The sequence below is a fragment of the Gopherus evgoodei genome, chromosome 2, assembly GCF_007399415.2.
Source record: "Gopherus evgoodei ecotype Sinaloan lineage chromosome 2, rGopEvg1_v1.p, whole genome shotgun sequence".
NCBI lineage: Eukaryota > Metazoa > Chordata > Testudines > Testudinidae > Gopherus > Gopherus evgoodei.
The window spans coordinates 257,757,661-257,779,260 of NC_044323.1; the positions used below are offsets into that span (position 1 = coordinate 257,757,661).

Genomic DNA, 21,600 nt, shown 5'->3' on the forward strand with positions numbered 1-21,600 from the left:
TTTATTCTAATGAGTAGTTGGGTTACATTAAAAAAACCACCTCTGATGAATTGCTGCGATCAGGTTTTTGTTTCAATTACTTTGGAGTCCTGGAACCCCGATATTCCTCCAGATGGGAAAGTAAAACAAAAAGTTGTTTTGATTAGACTTGGAATCTGCAAGTAAAATAAAATCAGTAATGCCTAATCTTTAAAATCATTTGCTGTACATATTGACATTTTGATTTTGTAACATTGCAGATTACATTTCTGAGATTTCTCTGATTTACAAAAGGAAAGATAGAATGCCCAGAGATGGGGTTACACTCTGTCAAAACACTCACTGTATACTTTCCCCTCAAATGGAACAAAGTCATGCCATATTGGTGTTACTCTTATACCAATTTCACTCAGTGCCAAGATGGTAATAGTTTTAGGGGTGTTTTTCTGTAGCAAAACAAAAGCAATTGTTCCAGAAAAGTCAAGGAAATTTGCAACACTTTCTAGTTTAGTCCAAACTGAACATTTTCATTGGTGTAAAGTGCCATTTGATGAAAAAAACTTTGTCTTCCATCGACCTCTTCTGGGGGGATCCTCCTGGACAAGTATATGCCTGGCTCTCTGGGCTTCAAAAAGTGTCCCAGTTGCAAGGCATCTATCCCAGTGGCTGATGGACACTCACAGTGAGTTTGCTGCCTGGGACAGAAACACATTCCACAGAAGTGTGGTTTGTGTCAGCAGCTGAAGCCCAGATCCAGGAAGGACAGAGAACTGAGACTTAAACTCCTACTCATGGAGTCAGCCCTTCAACCTCCAGAGTCCCTGTGGGAGCCCTCACTTTGCAACTTCCACTTCTAAGGGAGCGATCTAAGAGAGACACTTACGAGCCACTCATTTAAGGCCTGTAAGAGAAGGTCTATGCGTCCTCAAAGCGAGCTCTGATTGAGCTAAAAACAATCCCCGGCTCGGTCTGTGTCATCAGTAACAATGACGCTGAAGCTATCTAAATTTGGTACCCAGGGCACAAGCAGTACCAAACCATCAGGGCAAGTCGGAATGCCTAAAGAGCTGATGGGCGCAAGCAAAGAAGCATCGGTACCGCAGGGCTGTAAGATCCACCCCAGGGAAAGGCTCCATTGGTACAGTCATCAACATCAGTACCAATGACGGTACATCAGGCACAATGCACCCTGCTATCAGGTCTGTGTCTCTGACACTGTCGGTATAAGTCTCTTGGCATCAACAGCCTCCGCTGGTACTAACGCCCTCTGCACTGATGGATCTTTCAGTGTCCGACACACTAGACTCTCCTTTGCTCGATACTGGGGCCGTGGTACCAAGTTCACCCAGAGCCCTTGGCTCACTGATGACCTCCTGCCATGCACCACCCTTTTTGTCATTGGAATCAGAAAGTGAACAAAAGAACTTAGCTTCCCAACGCTCTTCTCACCTGCGATACAGAGCCCAGTTTCACTATGGACCCCAGGCATAACACCCCTCTGACCCGCAGCCTCCCTAGTCTGGGCAACCATGGTACCAACCACCAGACCTCTTCCCATCACAATGGCCATACTGGGACCCTGGAAGGCCCAAAGGCAACAGGCCTCCGTCACTGCTAGTATGTCCTGCCAACTGCTGAGGAAGTGCCCTCCTGCAGCCGCTGCCTCAAGCAAATTTCCTCTCAGCCCTCCACCTTGAAAAGACAGTATTGATGGATTAGTTGAGGTGCCTGTAGAGCGCTCTCCTCATTTCATGCTGAAAAACCACACTGATTTTTGTTATAGTATCTTCCCATTCCTCAGCACCTCGTAACAGATAACCTCCAAATAATGGGCGTTGGATATCATTCAAGATGGCTACTCCGTTTTTTTATCCCTCCCCCTCCCCCAAATACCCTTCCCCATTTCTCTTCAGGGACCCTTCTCACAAGAGCTTGTTACATCAGGAGATAAACCACCTCCTCAGTGTAGGAGCCATAGAGCCAGTGCCTGCACATCTAAGGAGCAGAGGCTTCTAAATTAGGGGTCTAAACTAGCTGTTACCACTCAAGAAAGAGATCTTGGAGTCATTGTGGATAGTTCTCTGAAAACATCCACTTAACATGCAGCGGCAGTCAAAAAAGTGAACAGAATGTTTGGAATTATTCAGAAAGGGATAGATAATAAGAAAGAAAATATCATATTGCCTCTGCATAAATCCATGGTATGCCTACATCTTGAATACTGCATTCAAATATGTTCCCCCCATCTCAAAAAAGATATATTGGAATTGGAAAGGTTCAGAAAAGTTCAACAAAAATGATTAGGGGTATGGAATGACTTCTGTGTGAGGAGAGATTAATATGATTGGGACTTTTCAGCTTGGAAAAGAGACGACTAAGGGGGAATATGATAAAGATCTATCAAATCATAACTGATGTAGAGAAAGTAAATAAGGAAGTGCTATTTACTCCTTCTTATAACATCAGGACTAGGATTCACCAAATGAAATTAATAGGCAGCAGATTTAAAACAAACAAAAGGAAGTATTTCTTCACACAACACACAATCAACCTATGGAACTCTTTGCCAGAGGATGTTGTGAAGGCCAAGAATTCTCAGTGAAATTTGCACAGTTCCAGTTGTTTTTAATTTCTTGTTGGTGCCATGCAAGCATTCTTCCTGGCCAGTCAGTTTGCATAAAATCTTTCTAAAATTGTAACATTCTTTTTCACTGATCTGAGCGGCTTCCAAATTTAATGCCAATTTTGAATTGAAACATTTATAGCCGTAGGATATCCAATTCATATCCAGACTTTGAAATCATAAAGACATCATGCAATAGTGTCTGCAGTGTTGCCAGTATCAAGCATTTAAAAATAATGAGTTGGGCCCAAAAACATCATGAGATTACAATAAATTTGTGGTTCTTTTCATTTCCCTTTTTGTTTTTCTGCCTTTGAAATACACTTAAGTCACATTTTCAAACTTTTCTCCACAACCATATGAGACAGGGTGCTATTTTTAGCACCCTGGTGACAGAGGTTGTTGCAGTACTGGGAAGACTGCAAACTTAATTGAAGTCAATTAACCAGTTTCTGTTGGGGATTACAGAGACTTGGGTGGCAGTTGCTGGGTTAATGAGGGAATTGGCTCAGTGGTTGGAAGGATATATTGGTGAAGAATTGAGAAGTGCTCAGAGAGTGAATTGTGGGTAGGAGAGAAAGCTTTGTGAACACATTTGTCCTGCTGTAAACCTGTGGTTCTGTCTGTTATACTTTGAAGCTGAAGATTAAAAAACAAATGTGATGAAAGGGAAACAGCCTACATGTGTTTGTGGCTAGGAGACCGCGAGAACAGGCTAGGCAGCAGTCATGGGAGGCAAGTTTGTAAAAATTTTGGTGGTGCCCAGAACCCGCCCCCGCAACTCTGCCCCCCAACTCCGCCCCCTCAAACTCCGCCTCCACCTGCCTAAGGCTCTGGGCGGGGTTTCAGGGGGGAGGTCTGGGGTGCAGGTCCTGGGCTGGGGATTAGGGTGCAGGAGGGGTGCAGGCTTTGGGAAGGAGTTTGGGTGCTGGGTGCAGGCTCCGGGCTGGGGCACGGGGTGGGTGTGCAGGAGGGGGTGAGGGCTGCAGGCTTTGGGATGAAGTTTGGGTGCAGGCTCTGGGCTGGTGGTGGGGGTGTAGGAAGGGGTGAGGGGTGCAGGCTCTGGGAGGGAGTTTGGGTGCTGGGTGCAGGCTCTGGGCTAGGGCAGGGGGTGGGTGTGCAGGAGGGGTTGAGGGGTGCAGGCTTTGGGATGGAGTTTGAGTGCAGGCTCGGCTGGGGGTGGGGATGTAGGAAGGGGAAGGTGGTGCATGCTGAGGCAGAGGATCAGGCTGCAGGGGAATGAGGGTTGGGGCTGAGGATGAGGGGTTCATGATGCGGGGGGACTCAGAGCTGGGGCAGAGGCTCAGGGTGCGGGGGGATGAGGGCTCTGGGTGGGGATGAGGATTAGGGTGCAGGGGAATGAGGGCTCTGGCTGGGGCAGAGGATCAGGGTGCAGGGGGATGAGGGTTGGGGCTGGGGATGAGGGTTTGGGGTGTTGGAAAGGCTCAGAGCTAGGGCAGGGTAAGGGCAGCCTGCTTTGCCATTAGTGGATCGCAGGCACTAGGACTCTGGGGCAACAGACAGCAGTTCTGCTGGGAGCCGATCTCTGGCAGCGCGAACAGGCAAGGACATGGGGAAGGCAGGACACAGGGGGAGGGGTGGAAGGCGGAGGCCGGGACCCACTCCAGGCAGGGATGCGGAGGGGCGGGGCGGTGGGGGAAGACCCGCGGGGGCTGAGGCCGGGGCCCGATCCAGGCAGGGCCAGGGGAGAGACCCAGCTCCAAATATTGCTGGAGCAGGGCACCCGGCCCTGAATATTCCTGGAGCCCGAGTACCTCGAGCCCATATAACCCGCTGCGTATGGCAGCAGTACTCACAGGGTAGGTGAAGGAACGGCCTGTGACACCATGAAAGTTGGAAACTAACTTTATTTTAATGACAACTCTGAGTATCTTATATGATCATTTGACTTCAGGAGCTGAGGCCTTAAGAAAGGCATCAGATATTGCAGGAACTGGAAATACTGTGTTTGTTTTGGTCTCAGATTCACTGGCAAAACTGACAACTATCTCTTGTTCACAGTGAGAACTTGATGCATGTTAAAAAAACAACAACAGCAAACATGCACACACACAACTGGGAAGAGAAAGATTTGTCCCACTATTTTCTGTGCTATCTGGTTACATCTGCATCTAGCTGAGACTTTACAATGTATTTTGAAATGGAAGTCTCTGCACTTTCAAGTGTTAAAATTAATGGCAATGGATTTTTCAAGCATGTTTGCCCAAAGCTTTTCCTTTTAGTCAGGTTTTCAAACTGGTGGATCAAGAGGGGGCAGGTCCCTTCTGTGAAGAGGGGTATGGAAGCAAGGAAAAGAACAGGGGGATTAGTCCCAGGCTTATGAGAACTGCAGTTTGGAGAAGCAACACTTCTGTCTGAATCTAGTAATTGATTTTAGTGGAGCACATGAATATTCTAGATCAGAGGTGGGCAAACTACGGCCCGCGGACCACATCCGGCCCGTGGGACTCTTCTGCCCAGCCCCTGAGCTCTTGGCTCAGGAGCTTAGCCCCTGGTCCCTCCCCTGCTGTTCCCCCATCCCCACAGCCTCAGCTCACAGCGCAATGCTTTGGCAGCGGAGCTGTGACCTTCTGAGGCAGAGCCCGGCCTGAGCCGGTGCTCTGTGCTGCCTGGTGGTTTGGCTGGCTCCAGCCGGACGGCACAGCTGTAGTGCTGCCAGCCACCAGTGCTCCAGGCAGCGTGTTAAGGGGACAGGGGAGTTTGGGGTGGTGGTCAGGGGGCGGGGATGTGTATAGGGGGCAAGGTGGTTAGAGGGCAGGGAACAGGGTTGAATGGGAACAGGGGTCCCGAGAGGGCAGTCAGGAAGGAGAGAGGGGCTTGGATGGGAAGGCGGGGGGAAGTCAGGGGCAGGAGTTCTGGGGGCTGTCGGGACAGGGAGCGGGGGGGTGGATGGGGCGGGGGTCTTGGGGGGGCCATCAGGGATTGGGGGGGTTGGATGGGGCAGGAGTCCAGGGAGGCCATCAGGGGGCAAGAAGCAGGGGGAGTCAGATAGGGAGCGGGGCCAGGCCACACTTAGCTGTTTGGAGAGGCACAGCTTCCCATAGCCGGCCCTCCATACAATTTTTGAAACTCGATGTGGCCCTGAGGCCAAAAAGTTTGCCCGCTCTGTTCTAAATGATAGGATACTCCTCTAAAATCTCATTGGGAGACAGTAGGTACTTGGTCTATGTCCTGTGCTCCATATAGAAGGGGGAAATAGTATGGGTATGTCTAGAAAAGACGCTCCACTCTGTCTGATCAACCATCATCCAAACAGGTTTTTCAATGTGGCTTTCATTTGTTTTGCTCTTTCTCAGAGAGCACTCATTTTTGTGGCCTTGTCTGTCAAGTCTTTACAATTTTAGGAAAGGAACAGAGTTTGCTGATTCAACAGAAACTAAATACTTCCCGTAGGTGAGCACTTATATCATAAGGACAGACCAGTCAAGGAACTCATCATGCTCTCAGCCAGCGTTTTGAGGAGCAAATACAAAACAGAACAAGTATATTCTGACTGCCTTTGTTTCATATTAGGGAGATAATGCATGCTGTGGGGGGAGGAGAGGAAAAAGGAGAAAACTCTTATTTAACACTTCTGTCCTGCATAACCATCAAAATAGTAGCAAAGAATCCTGTGGCACCTTATAGACTAACAGACGTTTTGGAGCATGAGCCTTCGTGGGTGAATACCCACTTCCTCAGATGAATCTGAGGAAGTGGGTATTCACCCAAGAAAGCTCATGCTCCAAAACGTCTGTTAGTCTATAAGGTGCCACAGGATTCTTTGCTGCTTTTACAGATCCAGACTAACATGGCTACCCCTCTGATACTTGACCTCAAAATAGTGGTGGTTATGAGTTAATTAGATACACCCTTCCACAGTAATAAAACAGTTAGTGGTCTATCCAATGCTTTAAGACTTTAGCTCCTTAATAATTGTATGGTTGCTAGTATTGTCTGTTTGTACCGTTGTAGGTGCTAGAAGCCACAGTCAAGGATCGTGCCAGACATTATATATACATATTACGAAAAGAGAAATGAAATCACTTAAATGTGCAAGAATATTGCAGGTTTCTTCATGAGCGATGGCAATATTAACAGGGTGGCAACCAGAGAAGAAGAAGGAAAAGGGGGAAAAATAGGTTCCTGTACTGTCAGATATGGATGGATTTTTGTAATGTTAGTTGAAGCTGAATATTTCCTTAGGCAGACAAAGTCCCATGCTTCATTGAAGATCAGTCTGGAACGTAATTAGAGGTGATGTCCAGTTTGTTGGTTGAAATTTACTCTTCTTTCCTGGTGGCGGGAACCAGCTAAGAAAGCATCAGCCAAACAGGCAAACACCAAATCAAAAAGACATTAAGGGATGTTATTAAAACCTTAAAAAATCCGTGGCCTGACACCCAGTAAGTTTTGTACCCATTAAACCCACAACTTAAAACGAAAAGTAAGAAAAGCAAAGGAGGGAATAGACATTGAAACTCCAGTGAAATAAAATCAACCACAAGCTGAGGAAATCCTTTTGATTTTTATAACTGTATAGTCAATGGAAAATTTATTTCCAATAGTGTCTTAACCCAATAGTGTCTTAACCCAATCTTATCTTGTAAACAAATCATCCTTGAACACAGTCAACAGTCCTCAAAACAAGGTTCCCCACATTAATTGTTTTCTCCTTAGCATGACTTTGAGTAAGTATTTTTGGCTTTTCTGAAAGTTCCAGGATAAAAGTCCAGAGTACAATGGTCTTAAATCTATAGGTTGGTCATGTCAGTTGGACACATTTGCTGACATTGTCCACAAATGTCCCTGCATCTGCCACTCTGACCAGCTGTGTGGTCTTCCCCATGGCAGCAGTGCCAAAATACTGATATATTCAAGTTACCCCTGGTTCTGCTTCCATGAGTCTCCCAGTGCATCTGTTATGGCAGTGTGAGGAACCATAGATGCCCAAGACACTGCTGCCTCATCCCAGCAGGCAGAAGGGCTATGGGTGAACTCTATCTGTATGAGCATACATATTGGGATCCACTCCTGCAGCACAGCCCCACTCTCACATCTCTTCCTCCTCTACTCCCTCATAGACCTAATCAAACCTTTCTTCCCTTCACAAAGCCCAGACTTCATCCTCTGTTATGCACATATACACTATCTTTCCCACCTCCATCCCAGAGTTCTCTGTTGGCCAGTGTTGATCCACCAGGGTTTTTGTGAAGAGAGGAGCTAATGAGGCAGGCTAGTGGTGTTGTAAAATGGAAGTAAGTGATAGAACTTGACAGTTTCATCATATAATCCGGGCAAAACTCCTTTAGGTTTTCCTGAATAGGTGGACTAACTCTTCATGTGTCTAATTTTATATATTCAAAAATGGCTTATGTCCAAGACATTATCAGAATGTGTGTGTGTGTGTTTGAAGTTTGGCAGTCTATAGTAGTTCAACTAGAAGAACCTTCAGAGGTGTGATGAACGTAGGAAAATTCAAAAGGAGAAGGTGTCTTGTGTATAATTTTCCCCTTGCAGATTTAACAAAGACTTTGTCCAGAAAATACATCGAAAATTCAATTGTCTTGTGGAGAATTATTGACCTACATTTGGAGACTAATTTCAGTCTAAAGAGATGAAAGACAGGGTTATCCATTCTGTGTTAAGAGCAAATCTCAATGCACCATTAATTATGGAGTTGTTACCAATGCTTCCATAATCTGTGGTCCTTTTGCATTTTAAAAAGTATTTTTTTAAATTAACTGATATATTGTCTTGAAAAAAATCCATCATATTGTATGTGGTGTAGATTTGACCATGTTTTTTATAGTGTTGACAACTAATTGAATAGTACTGATTAATTAAGTAATAGTTATTCTCTGAAGGTAATCATCTTATTGTGTAAGTGCTAGGAGGACAAGTATTATTTATTAACTTTGCTACTCAATAGAGCGATGAAATACTAATTTAGTGCCACACTGGAAGGCGGTTTACAAATGATCAGTGTATAAGCAAATTATATGCAGTATATGACCTGTTATAGTATTTTAGATATTCATGTGGAGTATTTCTAAATTATTATATAATCTGGTTGGTCATTGAGCCTTTTCAGTTAGTATTTCTCTTTTTCTAGGCTGATTCTGTACAAGGGGGAGATGATTCTCCATTCTCAGACTCTGTTACCTTGGAGCAAACAACAAGTAACATTGGAATATCAAGTGGACGTGTTAGCTTGTGGATGCAATGGATGTTGCCAAAAATTACTATAAAGCTGTTTGCACCAGATCCTGGAAGTAAAGGCACAGGTAGGGTACATAGAATTATCTATTTTAATTTAGTACTTTAAGTGTGTAGTTATTTTAAGATAAAACCAATTGCTGTTTATAGCATGTATTCATGAATTAAAACCTCTGATAATTATAAAAAGATGCACGTTTCTGTCCAGTGTTTTAGCATACTGCAATATGCTGTCATGCATGGGATCAGACTTCAACATTGTCCTTTGCACCTGGATTGGCAGAGATTGAGAGCATTGTAAAGGCAGTCTTGGGGCTTAATCTTAGCCCACAAAGTGTTTTTTTAAATTTGAAAACAATTTATTCACTTCTTTTGACTTATGCAAGTATGAAAAACTGTGTATTTTTTTTCTCATGTGAAGTTATTCTCTTGTTTTTCCCACTCAGACTTCAGAAAAAGGTGGCTATTAAAATTTAATTTGGCACATGGCTGATCCTCAAAAGGAATAGGACTATACTAAATCTGAATTAAAAGTTTGTTAGTCATTTTAAATGATACAGGACAAAAGTTTGTGCATAAGCAGTGTATATGTTTTATTAAGTTTTACTTGTGATGTTATGTTCCCAACTGTGAGCCGCTATACACAATTTTGCATTTTTCTATCAACATTTAAAATTGTGTTGATTTTTAAATGACATTGGGACTGGAGTCCCAATGGGGGCCAGCTAAAATCTCTCAATTAGGGTGAACTGCAAAGAATGGGGAAGACAAATCCCCATAAAGCTGGTGGATATTCCACTACTTAGATCTATCAAACCAGCATAAAGCAGCTTCTTTATTACCTAACTGGTTATTCAGAAGTCCAAACAACACAATTCCCTTAAAGTGTTCCAGCCTCAGGCTTCTATCCAGGTACCCACATCAAATATGATGAACATTTCTGTAAATCTTATTTCATCATATAAAATAAAAGGTTCTACCAATCCCAAAGGATGGGGGACACATTACCTCCCAGATTAGTGAATGTTTCAGATCTTACCCAAATACACTCTACAGCCAATTCTTATTAACTAAACTAAAATTTATTTAAAAAAAAAACGACAGAGAGTATGGTTAAAAGATCAGTATACATACAGACATGAGTTCAATTCGTTTAGGTGCATCGTCAGAGCAGAGATGGTGAGCTTCGCAGTTGCAAAGAGTTCTTTCAGAAATAGTTCATAGGTTATAGTGCAATGTCCAAATATCATATTCAGGTTGTACCAGCATGACTGGGACCTCAGTCTTGCGACTCAAACTTCCCCTGATGAAGCCTACATAGATCTGAGATGACAGAATCAGAACCCAAAGATATTTATACAATTTCATGTCCTCTTTGACAAGTTGGGATTTCCTCGGGGAACAAAAAGTCATTGAAGGAGGTCAGTCACCGGAACTTAGCTACAGAATTAACATAAGGCAATTTGCTTGTTCCTCCACCATTCACAGTACATTTCAAAGAGAGATGAATACCGAGATATCCCATGTTTACAATCATTTAAATGCTAGGATGTTCTTTTGATCTCTGAACTATCAGAATACTGCATAGACAGGGACTATTGATTACATTGTCCATCCTACTCATACATATGTAAATACACAAAACCACAAATGTTATCTCCCCTCAAGTCTTTTGAAGGTTATTTATTTTGCAAGATGTTTAACCCTTTTTAGCCATGCGTCACAGACATAAATTTAACATCTATAATATTTTAAAAGTAAGAAGGAATTTAATATGTTTCAGGTTACTTTATGTTGAAAATAAAAATATGGTTTAATGGCAGGTGGTACACAATTCTCTTCTTACTAACGTTTTTATTTCGGAAATACCATTTTTGCACTAATACTATTTATAAATAACTCATCACGAAGATTTTGTAAATCACTTATTATTGTATGAACTTAAATACATATTTTTCTTAGGATGCACACTTGACATCCTTGTTAACAAAATATACTAGTGCCCTGTTTTAGAAAATGAAGAAATTAATATATCTGATTAAAGTTAATTTACAAAGAAATGTAGCAGAACATTGACAGCAGAAATTTGACAGGAAACAAATCTGAAAATTCAGTAGATATGATGATGATAAAAAAACTTGGCACTTGTAATGCATTTTGAAAATGAAAAGCATTTTCTACTGATATTATCTAAATGACCGCCATCACCATGATGGTTATTAGGTAAGTATTATTATGTAGTCAAGTATCAGAGGGGTAGCCGTGTTAGTCTGGATCTGGAAAAGCAGCAAAGAGTTCTGTGGCACCTTATAGACTAACAGACATATTGGAGCATGCGCTTTCGTGGGTGAATACCCACTTCGTCGGATGCATGATATCCATCCGACGAAGTGGGTATTCACCCACAAAAGCTCATGCTCCAATATGTCTGTTAGTCTATAAAGTGCCACAGGACTATTATTATGTACAGTTTTTATAAACAAGGATACCCGAGCAAAGAGGTTAGGTTAGGCAAAGAGGTTGTCCAAGCCCTAAAAGTATTGTTTCTGCCAGAGCTGGGATTATTGCTCAAGAATTCCTAGCTCTCAGTCATATTGTTACATCTCTAAATGAAGTCTCTTTTGTGCTGTTGTTTAATTTGAGTATCTCTATCCCAGTGGTGGGCAAGCCACATCCGGCCCTCCAGATGTTTTAATCTGGCCCTCGAGCTCCCGCTGGGAATTGGGGTCCGGGGCTTACCTCGCTCTGGCGCTCCAGCCAGGGGGTGGGTTTGGGGTCTGGCCCCACTACACATGGCTCCCAGAAGCAGGGGCATGTCTCCACTCTGGCTCCTACGCATAGGGGCAGCCAGAAGGCTCCGCACGCTGCCCCCGCCCCTAGCACTGCCCCTGCAGCTCCCACTGGCCGGTGACCGCAGTCAATGGGAGCTGAACGGGCAATGCCTGCGGACAGGACTGTGTGCAGAGCTGCCTGGCCACATCTCCATGTAGGAGCCAGAGGGGGGACATTCCACTGTTTCTGGGATCTGCTTGAGGTAAGCGCCAACCCTGACGCCTGCCTCCCTGAACCTCTCCCATGCCCCAACCCCCTACCCCAGCCTGATCCTCCTCCCATGCTCCAAACCCTTTGGTCCAAGCCCAGAGGACCCTCCTGCACCCCAAACCCCTCATCCCTATTCCCACCCCAGAACCCGTACCCTCCACCGGAGCCCTCTTGCCCTCCAGCCCCAAATTTTGTGGGCATTCATGGCCCGCCATACAATTTCCATACCTAGATGTGGCCTTCAGGCCAAAAAGTTTCCCTACCCCGATCTGGCTCTCTGTAGCTAAGGCTATAGAGAAAGCTGTATACTGCTCTCTGTCCACAGAATTACCATTGATGTCAAGATTAGCAGTTCACACAGATCAAGAGCAGTAAATGGTCCTGATTCTTTTTAATTAGTTTTCAAGCCAAAATGTACGGAACAAAAATCCTGAACTCAATTTATCCCCTAAATTTTGAAAGGAAGATGTTCTGTTGTTTCAATACAGTAGTTCAAAACAGTACATTTTTCTAGATTCATTTAATAGCCATAATTGCGCAGTAACATACTGAAATCTGGAAGCACTCTTTACTTAATGGTGTGCTATTCTATTCTGAAGCTGAAAAGTAAAGTAACCCATCACTGCTTGCAGTGGTTTACTGCGACGCTGTCCATTTGGAAAATGCAGTGAGAGCAAGCTATGCAGAAAAATTTTTTGAAAATATTTGACACCAACTGTCTCAGGTTTAATTTCTCAACTCTAGTTTGTAAACATTAACATTGCTTTTATGTTTTAATAAGAGTCAGAGTCTCAGTCTAATTTCTATCCCTTAGTAATGTCCTTTGCCCATTTTTATTACATAATCTGAGGAGTCTATTTAGCATTAAGTGAGGAGGAGTTATGTATTTATTAATCACATTTGTCTCTCTTCTAGTGGATCCTATCTTGCAGATATTGTATGTAAAGAGCCATGTATACTTTTTGTGAATATAGATAATTATACCCAGAAACTATGTTAAAAGAACTTCAAAGTTGGTTACAAAGTCAAGCACACAACAGTTAGGAAATCCCAGAATTAAAGTTACCTCTGCAGCCTTAATTCACTTCCCTTTGTGCATGTGCCTTATGATAATCTTTAATTACTTGGTCACATACTATTTTTCCACAGAACTGTTATATCAAACAGACACCTAAAGTGACAAATATTAGCTTGATCTTAGTAACAGGTTAAGTGGAGCAGGATTATCACAACTAGGAAAGACATGTTGCTCTGAGAAAACTATTTGTGTTTGAGAGCTGACTTCTATTTAAGCAAAATGTGGAGGATTTGGTAAGAGATGTTTTCCATCTTTTAGTCAGTGGAAGTGGCTACTTAGATTGCAAAACATCTTTGAGAGCTGTTAAACTCTGGTCTGCCTAGAATTATCTAATCTATCCAGGTTTCTATGCTGTATTCATCACTGTTATATTGGATTGATTGGTATTTTTCCATTCTGAGTTATTTTGATGTTTTAGCTTTCTGTTGTATGCTTTACAGCAGAATTGAGCCCAAATAAAAACAGTCTCAGCATTTTTAAGAGAGGTCTGGATTCTGAATCTGGATCTGAATTTTGTGACTAGCTCCTGTCTGTGTGATGTTTGAACAAAAATTCACTAAGTGAAAATCCCTGAACTTTGCAGGATGGGAATTAGAGATCCAAATACAAATTGTGGTGACGCAGGCACATTTCTGGTTTATGAACAGTGTTTTATTTATAACACAAACTTAGAGATTGTAATTCATAGATGTTCATTTTAATTATCACTGGTTATTGCAGAGATTTGTGTTGTCAGTGAATTAGAAGATCTCAGCGCCTCAGTAGATGTGCAAGATGTATACACCAAAGTAAAATGTAAAATAGAAAGCTTCAACATTGACCACTACAGAAACAGGTAATTACTGGAAGTCATGCTACATTAATTCCATTCTGAAAAAAGAAAGCAGTTGTCTCTTTTTCATTGACAGAATTATTATTTGACTTTTAATTAATATCATTGTGGAATATAGTGAAATAAGCCATAGCTATACTTTTTTAAACAATAAGCTCTGATAATCAGAATTTCCCAGAATTAAACTTGCTTGTAAACAGGATATACAAGCCATTTTAGTCTTTAAGGAGAAATACATTTTGTGTGTGGGTGACACCATTAAAAATTGGTATTTGTTGAACTAAATGAGAAGCTGTTGTCCAAATACTTACAATGGGAAATGCCTCAAATACTGTACTGTGATTAATTTTACTCTACCAAATAGTAAATGTCTAGGGTGTTTTTTGTCTCTCCTACTTGATAAGTTGTTTATTTTTAAGACATCAGAAGGAAATTTTTAATAAAAGAGATGTTTTTGTTGTTGTGGAGTAGCTGCACTGTAATGCAGGAAACTGAATTCATTACCTTTGTAGCAGGTGCTAGTCTAATACATAGAATAGCCTTGATAAGATCTGAGGGAGCCACATACAGTCTTCATCAGCTGAATGATAAGTTGTCATGAAGCAGAATCCATGGAGGTATGTGGGAGATGGTAATTAAGAGAAAATGGGACAATTCTCTAATGTCTTTCCCTGGGAGAAGAATCAACAAATAAGCCATTAAAATGTTTTAAAATTTATTATTAGGGTGAGACCTTTCAAAAGTGCCTAAGGGATTTAGGAGCATAATTCTTACTGACTTTCAGGGAGACTTGTACTCCTAAATCCCATAGGCATTTTTGAAAGTCTCTCATGAGAACAATAGGAAGGAAATTCAGTGTTAGCCTCTCATTCTGTCCTTAATTCAGTTATCATCTCATTTGAGACTTAGTACAATGAACAAACACTACAGGATGTATACGAAAAGTAGAGCCGTTCTGAATTTTCTTTCTTTTCTCTGAATTAGAAATATATATTTGTTTGAATGTATTGTAAAAATGACTAATCAAACCTTACATTTTCTTTCTGGAAACTTCTGTTGCAGTCTATACCATGAAGCTTTTAGATATAGTGGCATACACCAAGCCCTCATACTATTAACAAGTTACTTTTCCCGCAGGTTCTGTGAAAGACTTGAGAGGTTCTTTGTTCTGAATAGTCTAAAGCGTCAAACTCTCCAAAGCTTCCTTCCAACTTAGTAGTGTTCTTTCTTTGCTAAAGTTTTATCAGGTTATTAAGTTACTCCACTTAGCATAATTGCATTGTCAAATCCAGTTTCAATTCATAAACTATTCAAAGTACACTCTATATATGACTAAATTCTATGGACTCAAACCAAATGCAGAGAACAGATAAGGTGAACATTCTGTTTTCCAGGCCAGGGGAAGGCTGGCAGTCAGGACATTCTGAAGGAATATTTCTGCAATGCAAAGAAAAACTTTTGGTGAGATTTTTGTAGTGGAATAAGATGCTTAACAAAATAACTCTGTTCTAAAACTTAATCAATATAATTTTTCTTTGTTCTCAGACATGTTCAGAAGAATGATTGCAAGAATAATAATACAAAACATAATTTTACCACTTCATAATCAATTTTGTGCTTATGAACAAGTACTCTAAATTTGAAATGTATTTGGATACTGTTTTCCTTTCTCAATTTTTTTGTTCTTGTAATCATCCTCTTTCACGCTAATAAAGCTTTTTGCTGAATTTTTAATTCTGATAAAATCAAGTGATAAGTATTTTGTGTGCAGAATTCTATTGGATTTTAATTCCATGACCTCTTTGTTGGATTGTCCTTTCCCATAAATTACAGTTTTTCAAATTAATATTTTTCATACCAGTTTTTCTTTTGATTTCCTTGAATTTGGGCATTTCAGAAGGTGTGTGCCACACATGCTATATCTCACAGCTGTACAGAGCTATGCAAATTTCAGCATAATTTAAAATTCTAATTTTTTTTGGCTTATGGCTTTTGTTTTGTTTTGTTTTGTTTTTCTTTTTGTCTTTTGCCTCCTCTCTGTTCATCACCTCAAGCCTTGGGGAAGACTGTTGGTCTCTGGGGCAATACGGAGGTGTATTCCTTTCCTGTACTGACAAGCTGAACAGACGTACCTTGTTGGTTCGACCCGTCAGCAAGCAGGACCCTTTCAGTAATTTCTCTGGCTTCTTTCCTCCTGTAAGAAATCCTTTTAAACTTATACTACAGAACTTCCATTAACAAACACAAGTCGGAGAAAAATTATCTCAAATGTCATTAGTTTCTTCCCATTATTTGTCATTTATAAATTCTCTGTACTGAATATATTTATTATCTATTTTACTTCCTTTTTCTTCTCTGGCAACAATTGTCAAATTCCTTTGCATGGGCCTGGGAAGCAGTGTCCTTTGTGTTTCTCTGAAATCTACAACACTGCTATTTGGCAAAGTGGCACAGCTAGAATGCCTCATTTAAAGTAACTAAGATCCTGATCGCACAATGCACTTAAGCACATACGTAAGCTTAAGCATGTGAGTAGTCCCATTGAAATCAGTGGGACTGCTCAAATACTTTGAAGATAAGCATATATGGAAGTGTTTGCTGGATCGAGGCCCAAATGTGTGAGCAAAAGCCAGTATTGTACATTGTACCTTGTTTGTGGTGGCTGTAATGATATTCTCAGTGCCTTTAATTACTTTACGTAACTGAGCTATGCCTTAAACTAATTTATTCACATATATTATTTACAATATATACAATAATTACAGCAAACCGTTCATGTGGTCACAATTCCTTGGAAGTCTCAGAACATTACAATTGTCTCAGCCAGCAAGTAATATGAGTTACTTAACTGTTTCTCTTCCATGGCCTTTTTCCTATTTGATTAATAGTCATGAGCTAGTACAAAACTTGAACTGGCCTAGAAGTAATTCCAAAAAAAGTAAAAAGGGCCAAAATGTGCTAACCTGGGTGCCTGTTAGGCTTGGCTCGGCTCTCTACTTTGAGCATTGCTACCTGGCTCCTGGTGCATGGGGTCGCCGTGCTGCTCAGGTTTGGCCCTATTCCCCTGAAGGGAGGTGGCCAGGCCAAATCTGAGTAAGTGATGTTGCAACTTGCGCATAGGCTCTCACAAATTTGGCCTAGCCTCACCACCATCCAGGGGGCCAGGCCAAACCTGAACAATACTGCGATGCCCGGGGCCCAGTCATAACTCCTGGAGCAAGGAGCTGAGCCCAGCGAGCCCTGTGGGATAGGAGCTGCTTCAACCACGACAGGGGTTTTGTGGGTTAAAGCAGACAGACCCACAAAACCCAGAACTACTGGAGTGCCTTACTGCACACCACACATATCTACACTTTTTTTGGCATATAGGGTACATGTAGTGACACTTCTCAGTAAAAAGCAGGCTGCATCCAGACTGCAGTGCGTAGCTACACACAGCAGTGAAAGGCTCTGGCAGGAGGGAGGCAGCAGGAAAAGGTTCTGGCATGAGAGTCCTTCCCCATAGCCAGAGCCTTCCACTGCTGTGGAAAAGGCTCTGGCAATGGGGAGGCAACAGGACAGTACACTGCTAAAAACAGCAGTGTAGAGATGGGAGGCACTGCTTGGGCACATGGACAGCCAGGTGGGGTACATGCCTTAAGGTTCTGGTGTGTCCTTACTCACCTAAGCAATGCTTCACCATCCACAGTGAAATGTATATCTGTGCTGGGGGAACATGCAGTGTTTGTACTCTGCATGCCGCCATAAGTGTAATCATAGCCTAAAAGTGCTTTTAGGCAGTTTTGCTTAGTACGCTTCTGAACTGTATTAAGCTAATGTGCACAAAGGTACTCTTAGAGTGCAGTACAAATGTCCACATGGGGAGTTAGTACAGAGTAGCTAGTGCGGGCTTTTCCCCAATGTAGACAAATCTTACATATGTATTCAGTCTCTCATATTCACAGAAATGAAAAATTTTTAAAATTCAGTCATACAATTTTTCTAGCAACTCCCATTGAAGTTAATGGGAGTAGAGACCTGAGCAGGTTACAGCACAGACCCTTTATCTTTAGTGATGTGATAGATTATATGGAATATTTTTGTGTTAGTGGAAGTTCTGTTCCATTTGATTTATTTTCTGTCATGAATATGTCCATCATTCTTTTACTTATTCTAGTTGTTTAAATTTGTCCTAATTAGAGTGAAAGCTAACTTACTAATTTGTTACAATTCACTTAATGATATGCTCTTTCAGCTTCTCAGCATTTCAAATACTTACTACATTTATGTAAGAAGTTAGTGCTTACATTTATAAAAAATTTTAAAAATACATTAATTAGCGATTCTGAATAAATAAAATCTGAAAATGTTGAAAGAAGCATCTACTCTGTTTACAAAATGTAGTTGCTATACTTATGCTTGAGTGATTAAACACTGTTAACATAATTATATATATTATGTCAAAACCAATTTGATTTTATTTGCTTTCCTTTATTATTAAAATTATTTAATTTGTTTTATTAGTTTATTTTAAAATTCTCAACTTTTGCAGTAGTTCACTCAAGGTCAACTTTCAGTCAGAAATGAATGTTTCATTTAGATACTGGAGGAGATTTTTAAAAGGTACAGATGTCAGGAGCCTAATACACTCTGACAGTTAATGGGAGTTAGGCATCTAACTTCCAAACGTGCCTTTGAAAATCTTTCCCTCCGTGAACAGAAATCTTGCAGATTTCTGAAGAATAATGTAATACGTTTTAAAAGCTGTTTTTTATGTATTGAGATGAATTATTTAGTCTGCTGTGTATAGTAGTTAGTATTATGGGTGTTCTGCAGGAGAAATTTGAAGTACAAAGTTATCTTTCCACCACTGGTACAGTGATGGTTGGGCCCACAGAGGGAATGAAAGGGAATAAAAGCTATAATAAGCTCTCTAAAATGAAGAGGGGGTAATGTAATGTAAATAATTTTAAACTTATGCACAATTTTTAATAAATATTTTTTGGTAAATTTTGACTTTCTGAAGTGCAAGAAATATTTTAGGTAGTAGTATTTGAGGGATATTAAGCTACCAGGCTGAGTTCAATGTTTCATGAAAAAAATGAATGTTTAGTGTCACTAAAATATTCAGCAGTTCTAGCTTACATTGGGCTGTTTTGTGATAACATTTGGTCATACTGTGAGGTAGATGGCCCTTCTAAAGATTTAAATAAACCTTTTCTTAAGTTGTTTGAAGAAAGTAAGAACCTCCCCCCCCCTCCCAAAAAAGCCAAACAAACCTGAAAAGACGAGCTAATAAAGAAATAATAGCAATTGCTCTCTGTTCAAGATGTGTAACCTGTTCTCTTTACAACAGTTTTCATTATTGTTTCTTTTTCCTGGAACAGACAACTGCAAAACTTTTAGATGGCTCACACCAACAACACGGATTTCTCTCTCTCACTTACACAAAGGCTGTGACAAAAAATGTCCGGCACAAGTTGATATCAAGAAATGAACGAAGAACTTTCCATAAGTTATCTGAAGGTCTCAATGATGGTTCTCCTCATTTTCTTCACGAGATCCTTCTTTCTGCACAAGCATTTGATGTTGTCCTATGTTTCCCTTTGCTTAATGCAATTGCAAGTATATTTCAAGCTAGGCTGCCAAGGAATCAAAAAGAGAAAAGCAAATCACCTGGCCAACCTATGAGGACTCACACTCTAACATCTCGGAATTTACCTCTGATTTATATCAACACAGGTGTAATCAGAGTCTTCTTTCCCAAAACTGAGGAAATGCAACATGATACAGGAGGTACTATGTACTGTATGAATATATTTATTATGTGAAATATTTACTTCCTCCACGTTCTTTGGTGAAGATTAAATGCCACAGGATGACACAGATCTCTTAAGCAGGTCTCTTTGCATTCTAGACAGGTGAATTATAGGGAAATCTAGTCTCTTTGACCAAAAGGTTCTATCTTAATTATCTCACTGCTTCTTGTGATAATGGCATATTTAGCATTGTCCCTGGGGCTGTCATACTGCAAGGAAAGAGATGGAAAATGTAATTAATATGATACACACTACATTTCTTAAGAGTTATAGAAATAATTACTTTGGAGGCCTACCTTTGTCTGTCCATAGCATTTGGGCTGCGAATGTGATTGTTAAAGGAGTTGGTCAGGAGTTGCATGGAGAGTACTTAAGACCTGAGTCTCCAATTAGATCTGCAAGAGTTGACTCTTGTACCAGCACTGACCCCCTTTGAGGCCAATAGGTGTCCATGCTGGTACAAGAATTCACCTAGGTCAGATGGATCCATTTTCAGGAACAGGGCCTTATCGTAGGGAACTATTGGAAAACCTCAGGGCTTATCTACATGAACATTCAGTTCATAGCAAGCTAGAGTGTGAATCTATCCCAGAATTAGCCTGTTGCAGACTAACTGTCTGTGTGGACCCTGCTAATATGCACTAACAGTTTGTTAATGAGCCTTGATTTAGTTCCATTTCAAAGAGAACAAGATCAAAAATCATTAACAGATTGTTAATGCACATGAGCAGGGTCCATAGTCAGTCACTCTATGGCAGGCCAGGGCAAAGTAGATTCACATCTCAGCTTGCCACAAACTAAATGTTCATGTTAGACAAGCCTTCAGACAGCTGGGCAGATGGATGGATACTTAGAAAGATGGAAGGTGTAAAAGCCTTGTGCTCAGTTAAACCACTACTCTAAGTCTCTGCATTGCCCACCACAAAATATATTTATTATATTTATACTTATGCTTTTAATTCTTACATCTACATAGAAAGACATTAACATTAAAAGTACACCTACAGACAGCTAGAGACTATACCATTACAAGTACAGTACTCCCACTAGAAAGAACGAGGAGTACTTGTGTCAGCTTAGAGACTAACACATTTATTTGGATATAAATTTTCATGGGCTAAAACCCACTTTGCTTATGCCCAAATAAATGTGTTAGTCTCTAAGGTGCCACAAGTACTCCTCATTCTTTTTGCTGATACAGACTAACACAGCTACCGCTCTGAAACTTGTACTTGCATTATCATCTACTCTTCTGAGAAACGAATAAAATGCATTACTGATATAATGCTATGTTTACATAAGTCATGTAGGTATGGTTTGTTACTATTATCTGCAATAATACACAGTCTAAACCCATGAGGGTAGAGTTTAAATTTTCACATAACCTAACAACAAGAGGTGCAGACAGAGAGAGTTTAGTTGGATTATTTTTTTGCCAACATCCTCTACAATTTTCCAACTGGGAATGGCAGAAATACAGTCAGATAAAATTAGAATGGCTTTGTTGGCAAGGAAGAGTTATCGTTCTTCTGGGAAGGGAGTCTGAGGCATGCTGTCAAGGAAATTTTTTAAAGAATATGTTTTTGCAACATCTGTAGCTTTGCACTTCATTAAAATTACATTTATAAAAAATGTTCTGGCTGGCTTAGAGAAAGAAAGACTGACCCTGTGCTAACCACGTTTTTAAGCAATTACAAATAGCAGAACTGCTGTGGGTAAGCTTGAATGAAGGTGGTAAACACACATGTGTGTATAAAGAATGGCCAAAAAAGTTTAAACTTTATTGAAATAAAAACAGAACAAACTAACCCCAAAAACTAGAAGCTTTGGAGTTTCATGAAAATGTGAAGGTCAGTGCCAGATCTTTTCCGTCTCTTCTTTCACCCCAACCCTTTCTAAACTCAGGTACTTCTGAATGAAGACATTGAGGTCTCTTTGACCATGAAGTCTAGAGACTGTAACAAAGGCCAAGGCTTGAATATGACCAGCTGTTATTTTTAAATTAACAGTGGCCCTTTAAATATTAGGA

The 21,600-nt window shown here is 40.9% G+C and overlaps 1 protein-coding gene across 7 annotated transcripts in view; it reads left to right on the top strand.

The window, feature by feature from the left end:
• Positions 1 to 21,600, top strand: part of VPS13B (vacuolar protein sorting 13 homolog B) — a 928,813-nt gene that overhangs the window by 580,280 nt on the left and 326,933 nt on the right. For 5 of the 7 annotated variants that reach the window (XM_030553553.1, XM_030553555.1, XM_030553558.1 and 2 more), the window contains 4 exons: positions 8,718 to 8,889; positions 13,662 to 13,776; positions 15,828 to 15,969; positions 19,140 to 19,548. In XM_030553553.1, coding sequence (XP_030409413.1) covers positions 8,718 to 8,889; positions 13,662 to 13,776; positions 15,828 to 15,969; positions 19,140 to 19,548 — 838 coding nt within the window. Of the gene's footprint in view, positions 1 to 8,717; positions 8,890 to 13,661; positions 13,777 to 15,167; positions 15,235 to 15,827; positions 15,970 to 19,139; positions 19,549 to 21,600 lie in introns of those variants that run through there. The other 2 variants (XM_030553556.1, XM_030553559.1) reach the window with 2 other exon arrangements.